This window comes from Thunnus maccoyii, chromosome 6 (assembly GCF_910596095.1).
Source record: "Thunnus maccoyii chromosome 6, fThuMac1.1, whole genome shotgun sequence".
Lineage (NCBI taxonomy): Eukaryota > Metazoa > Chordata > Actinopteri > Scombriformes > Scombridae > Thunnus > Thunnus maccoyii.
Window position 1 is genome coordinate 24,415,607 of NC_056538.1, and position 18,335 is coordinate 24,433,941.

Consider the following 18,335-nt stretch of genomic DNA (forward strand, 5'->3'; position numbering starts at 1 on the left):
CATATTTATTCATATATTATAGGTAAGACACACATACAGTATGTACAAAGTGGCACTAAAAATTATGATTAAATTATGAAATTAAGGTGGGTATGATTATATCTGTGTATGTGTTTAGTGTGTTTGCTTTATGTATATATTATATGTGTACGTACATATATGTGTGCTTATGTAATGTATATATGTGTTTGACAACAGGCAAGCTGCAGGCCGTCAGTATCCATCGTTCATAAGCCTGGTGGCCTGGTGGAAAAAGCTGTCCCAGAGCCTGCTGGTCCAGGTCTAGAGGCTGCAGTATAGCTTGTTAGATGATAGCAGGTGAAACATTACTTGGGGTGGCTGGAGTCTTTAATAACCCTACAGGCCTTCTTGATGTAGTATATATCATGTTTTATCATTTAATTGTCCTGTCCTCAAGGTTCAATGCACCCAGTTCAGATAGTTTAGCTTAGCTTTTGTCTTGACACTTTTTTGTTTCATCTAACATTGTTTTGGTTTTTAAATCCTGGTTCTGAAAAAACAAATTATTTCAACTGTATTTTTAATTGTAATTGTAATATTAGTTTATTATATATTCAGTTTACAATCCAACATAGTATAGTAATTGTTTTAATATATCATAGGATAGAGTGTATTGCACAATATAATGTATATTGTGTTTTAGGATGATTTACCATTTAGGACATGAGAACGGTGAGTTTTGAATTTATGAATAAATTCAGGTCAAGCTGCACAAAATAAAATGAAATATTTACATGTTTGGATATTCTGGGTAATTTTAGATAGATAGATAGATAGATAGATAGATAGATAGATAGATAGGGAGGCCAGACTGTGTTCACTTTGTCATAAAAGAGGGGTGGAGACAGTATCTCACTTCCTATTATTCTGTGACAAATATAAGGATTTGAGGGAGGTTTTCTTTGAAAAAATAAATCATATATATCCTGAGTTTATCCACCTTCCCAACCCTCAGGAATGCCCTAGTGCAAGTCAATGTGCAGTAATAGCTGCAAAATATGTTAAATCTTGTCATACTCTGAGAGAAACGAGCTCTGTAGTATGCGTTTCTATGTGATTACATCTGTAAAAAAAGACAAGGAAAAAAAAGGCATTTATTATATTGTATTTAATATTATGGTTGATATTTACATATTATTGGATAATTATTAATCAATCATCTGTCCATGTTTCTAATTTTCTGTACTGCTTTGGCAATACAGGTTTCTGATCTGTCATGCCAATAAAGCTTACTTGAATTTGATAGATAGATAGGTGTTTATAGATGGATAGGTGAAAGGTGTTTAGGGTGTTTTACTGCTCTCAAATGGATCAAACTTGACCTGAAAAGTATGTAAGGTATAAAAAAATCCTTTGACAAAAACCATAACCTGAGGCAGTGAATATTTTGCCTTGATGCAGTTCTCTCTGCCGCCTGTAGGAGGCAGCACGTCCTCTTCCTCCACTCAACGTTACCACGTACGTCCTGACGGCGGTGAGGGTGTGGACGTCCCACTCAATGCAATCCACTGGAGATAACATAACTTGTACTGTGTCTTAACTGCACAACACGAGACACCAGGCTGATATATCCGGTAAGCTAACACCTTTTCTAGTTTGATGTGTTTAAACCACGTAATGATGTTTTTTAGTGTTCTTCTCAGTCAGTCAGCGTCAAAAAATTAGAGAAACGAAGACAGTTCGCGGCTAGCTTGTTAGCAAAACCTGCCCGTGTTTCATTTTGTCAACTAGAGGATGCTAGCTAATGTGTGGAGCTAATCGAGTCCATTTTTAATTTTTTAGTATAATGAAAGCATCCGGTGGTACTGCCAGGAGTTGAAGGGTTAACCAGCTATGTTAAATGAGCTATTCTCCTGCGTTAGCTAGTTGTAGCTAGCTGTAGGCAGTGAAGTGATAACGATGAGCTCATTACTGTAATGTAATGTTCACTCCAGGATCAAATCACACTGCTTTACAAAGTTTGATTGTATTTGACTAATGTCAAGTTGAATGCAGCCTTAGTTATGTGATCCTCACTTGTGTTTGCTTGGCTTATTCAAACAACAGGTTAGTAATGTTTCCCTTCATTCATGCAGATTGCATTCAAGAGGTAAAACTGTCATACCACTTTTTTTTTTTATTCCTGTCACAACTTGTTGGCTTTTGTCATGTCTATAGAAGCTCTTAGAGTTATGTTTTTGTTTTTTTAACAGTATGTAGCCCACAAAACATTTAACCATAGATAAGACTGTGAAATATGAAGGGGAAACGATTGTGTCGGTCTGCATTTTCTCTGAATCTCTTGTGTTTAGGGCTGCAACTAACTGTTATTTCCATTACTGATTAATCTGTTAAACAATAAATCAATTACTTGTAGGTATAATGTTTAGAAAGAGTGGAAAATGTACATTGCAATTTCCTCAGAACCCAAGATGAAATGTTCAAATGTTTTGCCTCGTCCAACGAACAGTCCTATGATTGTCAGTTTCATGATTATAAAACAGAGAAAAGCAGAAAACCCTCACAATTCAGAAGCTGGAACTGTTTAGTGCTTATGCCTGGAAAATTAGCTTTAAAATAAGTGATTATCAGAATAGTTGCAGATTAATTTTCTGTTAATTGACTCATCTATTCATTGACGTATCGTTTCAGCTCTAATTGTGATTCCAGTTTGTTTTGTTTTTTTTGCTGGTGTCATGTCATATTTGTTATTCCTGTCACAACTTGTTGGCCTTTGTCATGTCTTTAAAAAAATCTTAGAGTTATGTCTTTTTCTTACAGCGTTTAGCCCTCAAAACATTTACATCACCATAGTTACAACTGTGAAATATGAAGAGGAAATGAATGTGTCAAGCTACATTTTCTCTCTGTGGTCTTTATCTGTTGTGTTTGGGGCTGCAACTAACTGTTATTTCCAAAACTGATGAATCTGTTAAACAATAAATCAATTACTTGTAGGTAAAATGTTTAGAAAGAGTGGAAAATGTACATCACAATTTCCTCAGAACCCAAGATGAAATGTTCAAATGTCTTGTCTCGTCCATCGAACAGTCCTATGATTGTCAGTTTCATGATTATAAAACAGAAAAGCAGAAAACCCTCACGATTCAGAAGCTGGAACGACGCAATGTTTAGTACTTATGCCTGGAAAATTAGCTTTAAAATAAGTGATTATCCGAATACTCGCTTGCTTACTTACATCACCATAGTTACGACTGTGAAATGTGAAGAGGAAATGAATGTGTCAAGCTACTATTCCTGTCTGTGGTCTCTATCTCTTGTCTTTAGGGCTGCAACTAACTGGTATTTCCAAAACTGATGAAACTATTAATCAATTAATTAATTAATTACTGGTCTGTAAAATGTAAAAAAATAAATACATTTAAAAAAATAGAAAAATATGGTTCCAGTTATTTTGCTGGTGTCATGCCACATTTGTTATCATGGTCACAGTCTGTTGTCCTCAGTAATCTCTTTAACAACTTCCACAATTAGGCTATACTTTCCATGCATCCCAAAAATCATCATAGTTCAGATTGTGCTGAATAATGTGAATATAAAAAGGGACGTTTGGTGTATTATTAATGAAACTGTGCACTCTCTCCCTTTATCTAGTGTATTTAGTTACGGTTTTCACAGTCAAATATTTAGTAAGTCACCGAGAAGAAGCAAACTTTTTCATGACACAATATTAAAATATGACTCTACCCTGGTGCACAGGGTGCTAGTCACAGCCAAGTGTTGTGAGTCACGACGAAATGAGCTGCATACCCACCCAGTATTACTAAGGTGGACAAAGTTGCTCAATACCAGCTTTCTTGGTTGCCTTTCCTCTGTCAGGTCCGATAAGAAAGTATATGTGAGAGGATAAACAGGTCTAGAACTGATAAAACATATGTTTTAACTGAGCAACTTTCCCTTTTTATGTGTCCGTCTTCCAGGGTTGTGCGAGTGCCATCCAGGCTCTCTTGATTGTGTCCCTCACTGCCCCAGATGAGGGACTGATGCTGGCCGGGACCCTGCTGAACCCCTCGGGCCGCCTCTCTCACCTGTCTCGCTTCACTTCTGCATCGACTCTCGCAGGTGCACCTTAAGAAGAGAAGAATAAGAATAACACACCAGCTAAAATGGATGATATCTTCACACAGTGCCGGGAAGGCAATGCGGTGGCAGTTCGCTTATGGTTGGACAATACAGAGAATGACCTCAACCAAGGGTGAGCCAAAGTTTATTATGTGTATTTTCTTGTCGGTAATATCAACACACACTGAGGAATCATCATAAAGTTCATACAGAGCCTTACAGACTAGCTTAACGTTCACTTCGGCACATTCGTACTTACCTGCGCAACATAAAATTGTGATGCTATATAACGTCGATTAGAATCTCAAGGAAATAAAAGTTACACTGCAGAGTCATCGCATTCTCAAAAAACCCATTTTCTGATGCTGGCTGAGAGCCGGTCTTGTTAGTCCCCAGCGAGATCGTGGCCTGAGATTGAACCCACTTCCTTGAGGGCACATGTTTATGTCCAGAATGCCAGCGGAATAATTCAAAGCATGATCTCGGGACAGGAAGCTCGCTGCGATGGTGGAGTTTGTCACGCTTGCAGTTGCTGCTGCAATTAAAGTCAGGAGAAAAAAAAAAAAAAAAGGCTGTGGGTTAATCAAGGTGCAGAGAAAACTGCAGGCTTCTGTAACGTTTGACATGTTTACAACACATACATCATCGCAGATCATCAGTCAGTCCTGAGCTTCTTCTCTATCCTCAGCTGACTCTTTAAAGGAAAACTTGGCAATAAATGATGGCCACCCGGGAAGTGCCTCTTTTGGATTCTTCTGTCCCAGATGTAGAGTTCTGGTATTTGTTTTCAGAGCAAACAACAAGGGAATAAATTCATCTGTTTCACTATGATGACTATGAACCTTGAGCTTCTCTCATTTTGTTTTTATTCCTGTGTTTTCGAGTATGTGTGGTAAGAAGGATGAACAACAACTACTTGGATTGTTTTTAATAACTCCAAAGAAACCAGCAGCGGTTTGAAAAAACAGAAAGGCTTTTTTTTCCTCTATTTCCTCTCTGCTGTTGAAAAGTTCAACTAGTGATGTGCTGGTCACACACACACAAGAATGGTGAGAAAATGGTTTATGGTTTTGTTTAATAGATGTGACTTTGATAACATCCAGAAGTGAAGTATTTATCATTTCATAAATATATTACATATTTATTTTGGCTGAGAAGAGAAAACTGCCTGAATTTGATCAATAATGTGTTTAGTTTGAGGCAGTTTTTTTTTCTGTCAAGATAAAAGAGGGATTTTTATCTTTATTACAACATTTAACATTTCAAAAATTGTTATTAAAATATAATAATAAACTACTAGTTCTATGAGTAAGTACCAAATCAGCCGATGCAGTATACCAAATAGTCTTTTATTAGCTGGTCTGTTTATTCAATTCTCAGCAGGATGTTTGTGCAGAAAAATAAAGGGGATTTTTCTTTTCTCTTTTTTTTTAATGTCTGCATTGACTTCTTCTTCTTTTCTCTGTTTTCCTCTTTTTGATTCATTTTCACCATTGATGTGAGACTGTATGTTCGCATGGAGCCGATGTGGGGGAAATACATCTCCCACATGTGACTTGTCCATTAGCTGATTGCATGTCAAGTTCCCTTTTCCGGCTGATATATCTTCCCCAGCGGGTGAAACGCATGTATTCTCGCTTTTTTTTTTTTTTTTTTTTGCGGAAAAGGCATGACTTTGTAATTTCTCCCCCTCCTACATCTCAGTAAACTCACTATATCTCAGTCTGTCGGCGCTTCACTGAAATATTTCATCGCGCTCCTCGATGACAGTGTGTTTACGCTGATATAACTCCGAGACAAAGAGTAGTAGTGGAATGCTGAATCTCCTTACAAGGAATAACACGCAGGCCTCAGGGGAACCCTCTACCACCTACCAAATATGAGAGAGGGAGGAGATTATTGTAGTGGGCAGGACTGGGAGAGTTATGTGTGACGAGACAGAGAATCTTTGTGTGTGTGTGTGTGTGTGTGTGTGTCCTAATAGTGAATTTTTTCTAAAGAGGAATGCACAGAAAGGCATAGCACCCTACCCCCTCCTCCTCCTCTTATGTGTTTCCGGTATTCGTCTCCCGGCGGTATTAGATAGCTCCACACTCATTTCCCCCTCAATATTTCCTCCCAGTTCACAAGAGTTAATTGCAAAGTTTAGAATTTAGTCTTTGTGAACTTCTTCCCGTCGTCTCCGGTCTTTTAACTGTAATTTACTCCGCTGCTGTGCTGGAAGGGTTACAGACGGTTTCATGTGTGAAATCAGCCGGCGGTTCTCAACAATTTAGGGCGATTTAATTAAAATTGAATGAAAATTGCGCTCATCACAAAGTTTACAGTTTTGAGTCCCCGTGCCTGACTCCTACTCCTCAAAGTGCCTCATTTATGTTGTTTGATCTCAAATAGACGACTTTAGTCCTCTGCTTCGGTGTTTTCTTCGGCCCACGAGTGTGTAATGGTGGATTCGGTGACCTTGTACATGTGTGAATGATAGTTGAAGTGTTTCACTTCTTCTTCTCTCAGGATAGTTCCGGGCAGGAGGGCAGCAGTTATTTTTGTTGTTTAGTTTGAGGCTGGTTGTTTGGGGAGGAGGTAGATTTACAGAGTGAATACAGATTTTATATTTAACCTTTTTGGTCAGGGCGGTGGTATGAGCCTGTCAGGGTGACGGGGCCAGCAGACAGCGGTCGACAGGCTTCAGTATGAACACGTTCATTGTAATCTCTATACTTTCACTTTCACTTTTACACTCTCTAGATTAGTGCTGAAGGGTTAACGATTAACTGATTAGAAAACTGGAAATGATCTTTTTTTTTTTTGTATTCTATGATAGTACTTTGAATTCCTTTTTGGGTTTTTTGCACTGTTTGTTGGACTAAAGAATTTAGCCCAACAAACAGAACTCGGGCTTTTTACTATTTTCTGACATTTTATAGACTAAACAGTTAATCAATTGATGAAATCATTGTCAGATGAATTAATAATGAGAATTGATAATTGTGGCTTTATTCTAGATAATTGTTGGAAGCAAGTTGTTCCATTGACTCTTCATAAGGTAACAGATTAAAGCTGCAACTAACTAAATCTGCTGATTATTATCTCGATGAATCATTTTGTCTATAAAATCATCAAGTTGTGAACATTTACTATCATGTATGACGCAGAAAAGAATCAAATGATCACATTCAAAAGGCAGCAACCAGCAAATGTTTGGCATTTTTGTTTAATAAATGACTAAAAGGATTATTCGCTGATTAATTTTCTGTCGATGGACTTATCATTGCAGCTCTATAAGATATTAAAGAAAAGCAACCCTAGATTCTCCAGTGTAAAAACAACGTTGCACCGACCACTTAAATGCCAATAAAAGCGAAAGTCCTGCTTCTAACATAAAACATCTGGGGGGAACTTATTATCTTCTTCAGTTAATGTTTTTTTTCATCGGTGTTATGTTTCTGTAAATTTGTTTTCCCGTCATCTGAGGCTCGTTATGTGACCTGGCGTGGATGTCGGGCCAGAGACACACAGTACAGGGTGCAGACAGCGGCTCTTCCTCGGGCTTTTCCGTCTGCCAAACTGAGTGCTGTTGGCAGGTGGAAGTGCCTGAAATAAATTACCGCAGCCAGTGAGGAGGGGGTGAGCAGGAGAAAACCCTGGCATTCAGTTGCCTCTGGGTTGTGTGGATGAAGCTAGCTTAAAGAGAAAATCAATCCTATAAAAAGTGCCTCTGAATAGAAATACACGCAGAAACCAGAGAGCCGAGTCTCACCAATGCTACGTTTTTATCAGTTTTATGTGGATGAGAGCCCTTTTTTTTTTTTTTTTTTGCTTGGACGTTTTATAGCCCAATTGGACTAGTCGATTAATTGAGAAAATAATCAACAGATCAATCAATAATGAAAATAGGGCTGCAGTGTCCAAGTCCACTGATTATTTTCCTTATCAATTAATCCGTCAATTTTTTTTTTCCACAATGAACCTATAAGTTGTTTAAAATGTCAGAAAATGGTAAAAAATGTTGATCACTGTTTCCCAAAGTGCAAGGTGACGTCTTCCTTTATCCACAACAGTCCACAACCCAAAGATATTCACATTTGAGAAGCTGGAATCATAGAAAAAGTACTAAATTATCAATCGATTAGCAAAATAGTTGGCGAAATAGTCGACAACTAATCGATTAATCAACTAATCGTTGCAGCTCTGAATGAAAATAATTGTTAGTTGCAGCCTTAATACGTGCATTGTGGTAATTAAGAGGTTATATAATTTCTCAAGAAAGAAAGAAAGAAAGAGTACCTGTTTATGCTCTTCATATTCTTTTTGATAACTTAATGTTTACAAACATGATTCTTCATTTGAATCGTTTCTTGCGTTGTTTTCACTCATTTTAAAGTCGGATTCAAAAATCCTCACAAATGCCTGCTAACTTGTTGATGATGCTAAATGAATCTGTATGCATCATCTTCTGTGCAAGCACAACGTGTGAGCAACACCTGTAATCAAATTATGCTGGATCATATTATTTTTCAAACGGACTAGACTGTTTGAGCTTTGCTACTTTTCATTTTCTATTTATAGGAAACACAAAACTGCTGAAACAAAGTTTTTTTAATTCCTTACTGCATATTTACTGCTGCTACTGCTGCTTTGGATCTTGTCTCATAATTTCATAGCAGGTTATTTTTCATCAGTCATGAGAGTGAACCGTTGTTTTGTGCAGATGGTCAGATAAAATCAGACTGTTTATATGTGCATTCTTGCGTCTGCATAATTCAGCCAGTAACTTTGTCATATTTCTTCATTCTCCTTGAAACAGACTCCAGCTTTACACAGAAACTAATAAAATCATAGGAGTGAGTCTGTGGGGATTTCTACTCTCATAAACTTTGGCTAATTACTTTTTAGGATTTTGCCCTTTTTGGTCTGAGAGGAAATTGCACCCTGAGCAGATCTGGTGTGACTGCAGCAGGTCACCCAGATGCACAGATAGATATGTGTTGTGGGACTGAGGGTCTCTGTGGGTCTGTTGATGCTGTTCGGAGCAGAGCGCTGCAGGATGTGTTAATACAAACCAGTGAATTGAGGGCTTGGGGGGGTCAAAGGGTTCAGAGTCCTCCAGATTCATAATACTCCCTCAGTTCTCAGATCACATTATTATGCTGTCTGCCTACTCATAATTTCAGAGCAAGCGCCTAACGTTATTAACTCTAGGATTCTGCAGTATCTTGGCACAAACAGTAAAGGCCACATGGAACGGGGAGAGTGAATGGAAAGTGGAATATATCACCAGCAAAGTCCAGCTGTTTTACTGGAGCCGAGTGGGAGAGGATGAGGGAGGAAACTTCATAAAGAGGGGAGGAGGGGGACCGCAGTCAGGCACAGGGTCGAGAAATGAAGAATGACACAATCACACACACACACAGCAGCTGGAGTGTATGCATGTGCAGCACCGCTAAAGGAAGTCTCACTGGGCCTTATAAGGACTGCGGCGAACGCTCGGCCTACTATTTTGTTTTGTTTTGTTTTTTTTCCCTTCAGCCTTTTCCTGATTGACTCTCTGTCACTCAGCTCATGCTGTGTCTTAATCTTTCGGTCTTTATCTCTTTTTCTCCGAGGAGGTCGGCCATCAGTCACTCCTCTGTCATGTAATCGAGGCCACTGTCCTACATGTGTCCCTGCCAGTGTCACTGAGACAAAGAGGAATGATGAGTGCCAGAGGCCTGTTAGCTGTTGTTTTCAGTCGCATCAACTTCCCTTTTTTTTTTTTTTTAGTTGGGAGAATATTGACTGAAGTACAAATGAACAAATTCTTCATTATGCAGTCCCACAGCTGATCTGTACAGCTCTGAATAGCCTAAAACAATGCTGTTATTTCATAAAAGATTTCTAAAGCTTATTAACTGAAGCCTCCTCAAAGGTGCTCAGATTCAAATGCATTAGATGTTTTTGTTATTGAAAAGGGAAAAAACAGCTGAATTAATATTAAAAAAAAGTGATACTGTGATTGTCGGAGCAAAATGAATATTGATGAATTGCTCCTAGTTTGTACCACCGAGCTGTCTGTAGGGAAGAACTTTATGATGATAACCCAGGGTCCTGAGGTTGTTGGTGTACTTTCGTCTCCCTCAAGAAATACTTAGCCTGTTTTCCTGCTTGTTCAGTTAATCTTTGCTTTGCTGAAGGCTTTCATGCAACCTGTGCTGAATATAAATGGCCCCTCTCTCTCAACCATAGAGACGACCACGGCTTCAGTCCTCTTCACTGGGCATGCAGGGAGGGCCGCTCCAGTGTGGTGGACATGCTCATCATGAGAGGGGCTCGCATCAACGTCATGAACCGCGGAGACGACACGCCTCTGCACCTGGCCGCCAGCCACGGACATCGCGACATCGTGGGAAAGGTAGGGCTCGTGCAAACATTTGAATGTACACGTTGACGCCGCACAAGGTTCTAGTTTCTACGGAGTTTCTGTAACTCCACAGCGAGTATCTCTTTAACTTTGCTTCATAATCACAGGATATTATGAAACCTAAAATGATGTCACGCGAACACACCAAATACAAGTCGTGTCTGTTCTTGCACTTCCACAATCAGCTATTCCAAGTTGAAGGGAGCGCTTGGTAATTTGTCAGTGTGGAGGGTAAAATCAATGTTTTAATGGCTGCTGTATGAGTATGACTGTAAAACTTGCTTACTGCTAGAGATGTTGTAAAGAGGTCAGTCCATTTATTTTCTGAAAGAAGCGATAATGTTCGTATAATCTTCACTTATCCAGGGAATGGCTAATGCACATTTCTTGGCCAATTTAAATAATAATTAATTGTCCTTTAATGCTTTTGCATCATCTATAGGTCCAATGAAACCAACCATTCAATATAGGGCTTCATTCACTGACAGGCTATGTAGAGCATAAAAGAAATCACCTGCAGTGCTCCTCTGTGGCTTTTTAAGAGGCATTCAGTGAGTCAAGCAGACTTCAACTTTGTCATAAAATGAATGTATTCAGTTTTATAAAACAGCAGATCTTGTTGGTAAAGTAGAAAAAAAGTATGCAGACTATCTCTGATATCTTGTATCTCATTGCAGCCCACAGTACCCCTATGTCATAATACGAGGCATCTGCTGCAGGGTGTCTCATTTAGAATTGCTGCCAGGCAGTCATTGAGTTTAATATTAGGCATGTCTGAATACCTCTGGTATGTGCCCACAGGCAAGACAAACTTCCATCATTTTTCTTGGCAGCATTAACACTCATCCCTGTATACAGCCAAAACAAGATCTGACCAGCCTGATTTTTTGCATATAATCCTTTGTTTCTGCTTCTCTTTCAGCTGATCCAGTGCAAAGCAGACACTAATGCAGCCAATGAACACGGGAACACACCACTGCATTATGCCTGCTTCTGGGGCCAAGACGAAGTGGCTGAGGTCAGTGCGCCCCCTGGTGGTGTGACAGAGGAAGCTTCTCCATTGATGTGTAATTCCTGTCAGGATAAACTGTTTGAAATTTGGCTGACAGCAATCTTTCCTCTTTCTCAGGACCTTGTGACTAACGGGGCCCAGGTGAGCATCTGTAACAAATATGGGGAAACTCCCCTGGACAAAGCCAAACCTCACCTGCGGGATCTTCTCAGAGGTATCCCACCCGCCCGTTACAGCTGATTATTCTACTTCTAGTTTTAAATGCATCTCTGTATCAACGAGTCATTTTTTTGTGTTTATTTCCTCTTCTCAATCTATCTCTCCATCACCCAGAAAAAGCAGAGAAATTGGGACAGAACTTGACTAAAATTCCCTTCAAGGACACTTTCTGGAAAGGCACCACCAGAACTCGACCCCGTGAGTCCCAAAGACATGCATCAGCTGACTAGTTTCCATTATTTGATTTTGTCAGAGTGCTGCATTAAGGGGGGGAGAAATGTTCCATGTTGGCCTCCCAAACAATTTTAAATCCCACCGCTTTTCCATCTGCATGTTCCGCAAAATTTCACATGAATAATGAGTGTTTTGTTTGAACTTTCCTTTTGACTCAATCTTTTGTTTTTAGGCAATGGCACTTTGAACAAACATGCAGGCATCGACTACAAACAGCTCTCTCTCCTGGCTAAAATAAATGAGAACCAGTCTGGAGAGGTACCTTGTACTTACGCTTTTTTATTGCATTGAATGTTCATGCAGAACTGCTGATGATCTGTAATAAGGTACACGTCATATACTTAACTTTTTCTATATTTATTTCTCATCTGTAGTTGTGGCAAGGGCGCTGGCAAGGAAATGAAATTGTTGTTAAGGTGTTAAAGATTCGTGACTGGACCACAAGGAAAAGCAGAGACTTCAACGAGGAGTATCCCAAACTCAGGTTATTATTTAATTCACAACTTGATTCAGTTTATATATGTTCTGTGATGTTGTGGTCACTCATTTGTCTGTTTGCATTGCGTTGAACCAAACTTTATGTATTTGTATGTATTTCTTTTTTTGGGGGGGTCGCATCTCACACAAACCTCCTTTTTTATGTCGAATCCTGTGTGGATTTGCCTCTTTTTGTCTGTCTGTCTGTCTGCCTCTCTCCCCCGTCCCTCCCACTTGGGGCTCAATCCCAGGATATTTTCCCACCCGAATGTCCTACCCATGGTGGGAGCATGTCAGTCTCCTCCCGCCCCTCACCCCATCATCATCACACACTGGATGCCTTATGGCTCCCTCTACAACGTGCTGCATGAAGGCACCAGTGAGTACTTCTACTCTGGTCACAAAGTCCGTACTTGTCACCGGTTTAGGTGGATTGAAGGGATTTGTGATTTATTACACTTGAGCGTTTGTCATTATGTTGCCATCACTTTCTGTACAGTAGCAATTTCACTGACACCCTGTTATGTGGTGCTTGTCAGTTCAGCTGAAACCTGTTATTATTTGTTCCTCATCCCGCTGTCAGACTTCGTGGTAGACCAGACGCAGGCGGTGAAGTTTGCTCTGGACATCGCCTCTGGAATGGGCTTCTTACACACACTTGAACCTATGATCCCTCGCCACTATCTCAACAGCAAGAGCGTTATGGTAAGAAGAACTTTCGGTCGCAACGCCATGCCTGCAATTGTTGTGTATATAACACCTGACCGATCAAAGGAAATTGTGTTGCCTAAAAAAACACAGACACTGCACAAGCAGGAAGTGATGTCCTTTACACTTAAAAGTGACATTTCACTCAATGTTTCATGTTTCCACAGATAGATGAAGACATGACAGCCAGGATCAGCATGGCAGACGTCAAGTTTTCCTTCCAGTGTCCTGGCAGGATGTACTCGCCCGCATGGGTAGCCCCTGAGGGTAGGCATCACTTACACAGCACAGATCCAAAGTGACAGCTGAAGCCACACAAGCTCGAGCGTGAATGATGGATAAGGGGAACTCTAGACTGTAGCGGAGCCAAATGTAATCTACAGCTGATGTCCCCAAGAGATAGACTGAAATCCAAGCATGTTGGAAACATAAACTGATTACAAAATGAGAAAATAACCAGAGAACTCTGCAAACACTGTGCAAGGTGGCGCTCACATATTTGTGATTTTTTGCAGCAGAGGAACAAACAGTAACAACAAAGCAGTGTGTGGAGCATGAAGGTGGTGACTGCAGGAGATTTGTTGCTATCAAACAACCATAGAAAGAACCTCCACACATTATATAGCGGGTAGTGAGCCATGAAATTGAGAGCAGAGAGAGCAATGCTTTTGAAAAGACACAAATGCACAGATTTGACTAAGGTGAAGGATGTCTTTGCCACATTTACACCCTGTAACTTCATAGCTGCAGCTGATGGAAAGAGTGTTTAACAAGAAAAGTCAAATGTAATATATATAATATAATATATACGCTTTGCATGTTGCTTGCCTTTCAAGTTTAAAACATGTAGTAAAATGTAATCTTTAATATGATGTATAATCCAATAGAAGAAACAACATGCCCATCATGATTTATACATAAACAATTATTAGTTTAATGCATCACTTATTGGAAGAAATGGAAATAACAGTTTTCCTTCTTACAGAGGGAACGCCAGCTAAAAAAAAATTACAGCTCTAGTACAAATGATCATGCAACGTCAGCTAACTGACTTGTGATTTGTACTATATAAACAGATCTATGATATACTGCATATCAATATCACAAGATCAAGGTTTTTTTTCCGAGCCTCAGTCTCTGCATAACAGCTCATCTACATTTCAGTATGTTGAGGTATATTGCAAAAGTATATTTATAAACAGAATTGACCCAAATTTTCCTTTTTCAGTTGCCCTCTTTTTAACTGTTTCCTGCTTAGCTGTTATTGTGAGATGAACTACATCGTGTCAAAAATAAGTCTTTCACTTTATTACTTTATTCATGACATTCAGTTTCCATAGCAACATGTATCTGCTAGATCACAGACAAAACGCCCACAAGACTCTACTGTCACTATGGTTATCAAGCACTACTTTGATCAATTCCTGAAATCTCCTGTCTCTGCCAAGTGCCACACGGTGCCACAAAGCCACTTAGTAAACACAAAATGTAAATACATTTTCTTAGGATAATGCTTTTTGATGTCTACTGAAGTTCACAGGAACAAGTGGATGTGTTTGTGACTCATATTGAGTTGTAACCTACATGAGATTGACCCAGTTCTGTGATGTAAACACCGCAGCTTCATATTAACGTATATATTCATATTCATATTAAAGTATTTTTGTATTACTGTGCTTTAGAGGAGATTTTTGTACTGAAGGGCTTTTAGCTGGAGGCAGTGTCTGTTGTGTGTTTCCTCTGTGTGACCTTCACTTGTTGCTCTTTGTGACGCTCAGCCTTGCAGAAGAAGCCCGAAGAGATCAACCGTCGCTCAGCAGACATGTGGAGCTTTGCTGTCCTGCTATGGGAGTTGGTGACCAGAGAGGTGCCCTTTGCTGACCTGTCCAACATGGAGATCGGCATGAAGGTTAGGAGGGCTACTGCTCATTAGATCACCCAACTGAGTAGTAAAAGCTTGCAGTGGAGGCTTGGCAAAATAAGCTATTATTCATTATTGTTTTGGTTTAATAATATCTTCTCAACGGAACCTATTGTCTGTCTGTTTTTGCCTTTAGGTCGCCTTGGAGGGTTTGAGGCCCACTATCCCGCCCGGCATCTCGCCCCACATTTGCAAGCTCATGAAGATATGCATGAACGAAGACCCAGCAAAGAGGCCCAAATTTGACATGATTGTGCCAATTCTGGAAAAAATGCAAGACAAGTGAAAAACCTTCTGTGCCCTCCTTTATTAAACCGTCGAATTACCGGATATCTTATCGCAGATATCACTCTGATATGGTGGTGTGGTGCTTACCAGTATTGCCTTAAACTCTTACTCTACCGCTGCATTCAACGCCACTGTAGCTTCTGAGATGAATTCAGCAGAAGTCTTTTTATATTGTTTTTTTTTCTTCTTTTTTTTTTCCAATGTGATATCACGTTTTTATTTGTGTCCTCCATTTTTTTCCACTGATACAGCCTTCACAGGAGCTAAATATTGACTGTTCATCTTCTTAACTGTAAAGAGGTGGACTACGGTAAATACAATCTTCAAGTGACTGAATAACCTGTGGAGGTCGGCATGATGGTCTGCGGCATTGCTTCAGTGGATTTACAGCCTAAGTTGTATCTGGAATGGGCTCACTATTAGAAAGTCACACTATAAGGAAACTGGTCCCCTATAATGCTAATAAAAGAAATAACATATTAACCCACAGCTTGTCTCGTGGGGAAGTTTGTTGTGTTGGCAGCAAATTGTATGCAAAATGGCAAGCATGAGAAATCTAAAACAAAGCATTTAAACATGTAAGATTATTGAGAAACTGTATATGAATAAGTGGTTTCCATGAGAGGACTTAACCGTGTTTTGCTATTCAGCTTGGCTGTGTAGTGATGTGTAAAGCTTGGCCTGTCTTGAGCTTTCGTCCCCTAACCGTATCCTGTACAACCTGCTGACAACGAACGAACCAAAACTGGCCAAACATTTTTTTTCTGTGCAGCAAAAAATGTCAGTGTTGATTTATTATTGCAATTTTGGGAAGATTGCTTTCAAAAAGCATTGCAGATTGCTGATTTTCTCCTGTTAATTGTAATAATGTAATGTAATTGACTAGATTACTCAAATGTCTTATTGTAATCCAGTTTATTTTCATTACTTTCCCTTTAAAATGTATACTGATTTGATTGGTTTGAATTCTGTTACCTGTACTATTCAAAGAGTATAGCCAGCCTCCGTTCCTAGATATCTAAAAGTGTTATTTTCATGTTGAATACTGGCAATGGTATACAACATGTAGTACCTTGTTTTCCTTGCAGTATCAGGAATGAATACTGCATTAATATATCATTGGTACAGTTTTAATTTGTTGTTTTGTTGTTGAGCATGGGGACTGTCTTTCCTCCCAATTTTCTAATCTACATCAGAAGCTGCTGCCAACAGAAGGTGACTGGGACATTAATGGGATGATATTAACATCCTGCAAACTTTCATATTGTTTCCTGACTTATTTTTTTTATTGTTTGCGTCCTCTAGATTACTTCTTACTTTAATTTGCCTTTATGATCAGTGTCATGTGTTGTTTTTTTTTCCTACGTGCATTGTTTCCGTGCCTCCACCAGCTTGTGCTTGTTTGTGCTGAATCACAGGTTGAAGCCAAAATCAAGAATGACTTATACAAATGTATGTATTTATATATAAGTATATTAAAAAGGAAAAGTATGGGCATCCTGACTGTGTGAATTTATAGTGGGAATTGTAAAAAACTGTAAGCCTTCCAAATGAGTAAGACAGGCAAAATATCAGTATTAAAAACCAACATCCATATTGGTACAACAATAGTAATAATAATACCACTGATATTTGGGTGAGTGTGGATGTTTTTACAATATTTTTTGTTTGGGTTGAGTCTCTGTCAAATAAGCGACAGAAAAGGTATAAATGTTCTACAGGAAATATATCTGTTGCCCTGCCTGACTGATGGCCATAGAGAATATACAGTACATATATACTATAAAAAGTTGATGAAAAATATACTTAGATTTGAACATTTTCCATCACCTGTTAAAGTTAAAAGTTAAAGATATATTCAATAGCTCCTACAATTTAATTAAGTAATTATTATACCTTTCCATCATCGCTCCAAAAGCAAAGACAGTTTGTTCAAAAAAATGTAAACCACAAGCAATGGGTAGTTTGCAGTTTAAAGATCAACAGTTGAACATCTTATTTGTTTGCTAAAATATTTTTATATAATAGCCTACCCATGCAAATTTTTTAAGCTAGTTTGATTTCACTATCTTGGCCCTACATGCTTCCCCTTGGACGTGTCATCATCAGACATGGGATGTCTTATAATTGCTATGCTGACGATACCCAGCTTTACATCAAAACTGCCTCAAGCCCTTCTGCAGCCATGTCACACCTCAGCACCTGTCTTAAAATTTCCTCCAGTTAAATAGCAGCAAAACTGAAGCTCTGCTTATTGGCGCTCCACACCAGATTCAGTCATCCCCCGTAATTCATCTCACATTTGACAGCCAGGACATCCCTCTTTCCTCCTCAGTCAATAATCTGGGTGTAAGGTTTGACCTTCAGCTTACTTTTGATGACCATATAACACATCTGTGCAAAGCCTCTTTCTACCATCTCAAAAACATCTCCAAATCTGCCCCTCTCTAACCCTGTCAGATGCAGTGAAACTTGTCCACGCCTTTATCTCCTCAAGACTGGACTACTGCAATGCAGCTCTTCACAGGGATCCCTGGCAGGAGCATCCAGAGGCTTCAGTACATTCAAAACAGCACTGCCAGGATCCTGATGAGAGTGCAAAAACACAAACATACAACATCAATACTGTTTTCATTGCACTGGCTCCCTGTCTCCTTCAGGATTGACTACAAAGTCCTGCTGCTCACATACAAATCCATTAACAGACATGCGCCTTCCTACCTACTGGAACAGATCACACCACAAACGTCCAACTGTACCCTCAGATCTGCCAGAAGCTTGCTCCTCAGGGCCACCAGTACTAAGCTCCGCACCATGGGGCCTTCTGTGCTACTGCACCATGCTTGTGGAGCAACCTAACCATCTGAGGGCAGCTCAGACCCCAGATTCTCAAAAAAGGCCTAAAAACCTTTCTATTTAGGAAGGCTTTTTCATCTTATCTCTTATCACAATTTTCTTCATGTTGTGTGTTCTGTGTTATTAATACTGTAGCACTT

At 39.4% G+C, this 18,335-nt stretch overlaps 1 protein-coding gene across 1 annotated transcript; it reads left to right on the forward strand.

Moving 5' to 3' along the window:
- The first annotated feature begins 1,469 nt into the window (after positions 1-1,469).
- On the forward strand, positions 1,470-16,842 carry LOC121899381 (integrin-linked protein kinase). Its single transcript, XM_042415149.1, has 13 exons — positions 1,470-1,595; positions 3,942-4,216; positions 10,306-10,471; positions 11,403-11,498; positions 11,610-11,706; positions 11,826-11,909; positions 12,118-12,203; positions 12,320-12,429; positions 12,674-12,801; positions 13,006-13,127; positions 13,298-13,397; positions 14,909-15,039; positions 15,188-16,842. Exons 2-13 carry the CDS (start codon positions 4,128-4,130, stop codon positions 15,335-15,337), a joined length of 1,359 nt encoding a protein of 452 aa, XP_042271083.1. The 5' UTR covers positions 1,470-1,595; positions 3,942-4,127; the 3' UTR covers positions 15,338-16,842.
- The last annotated feature ends 1,493 nt before the right edge of the window (positions 16,843-18,335 follow it).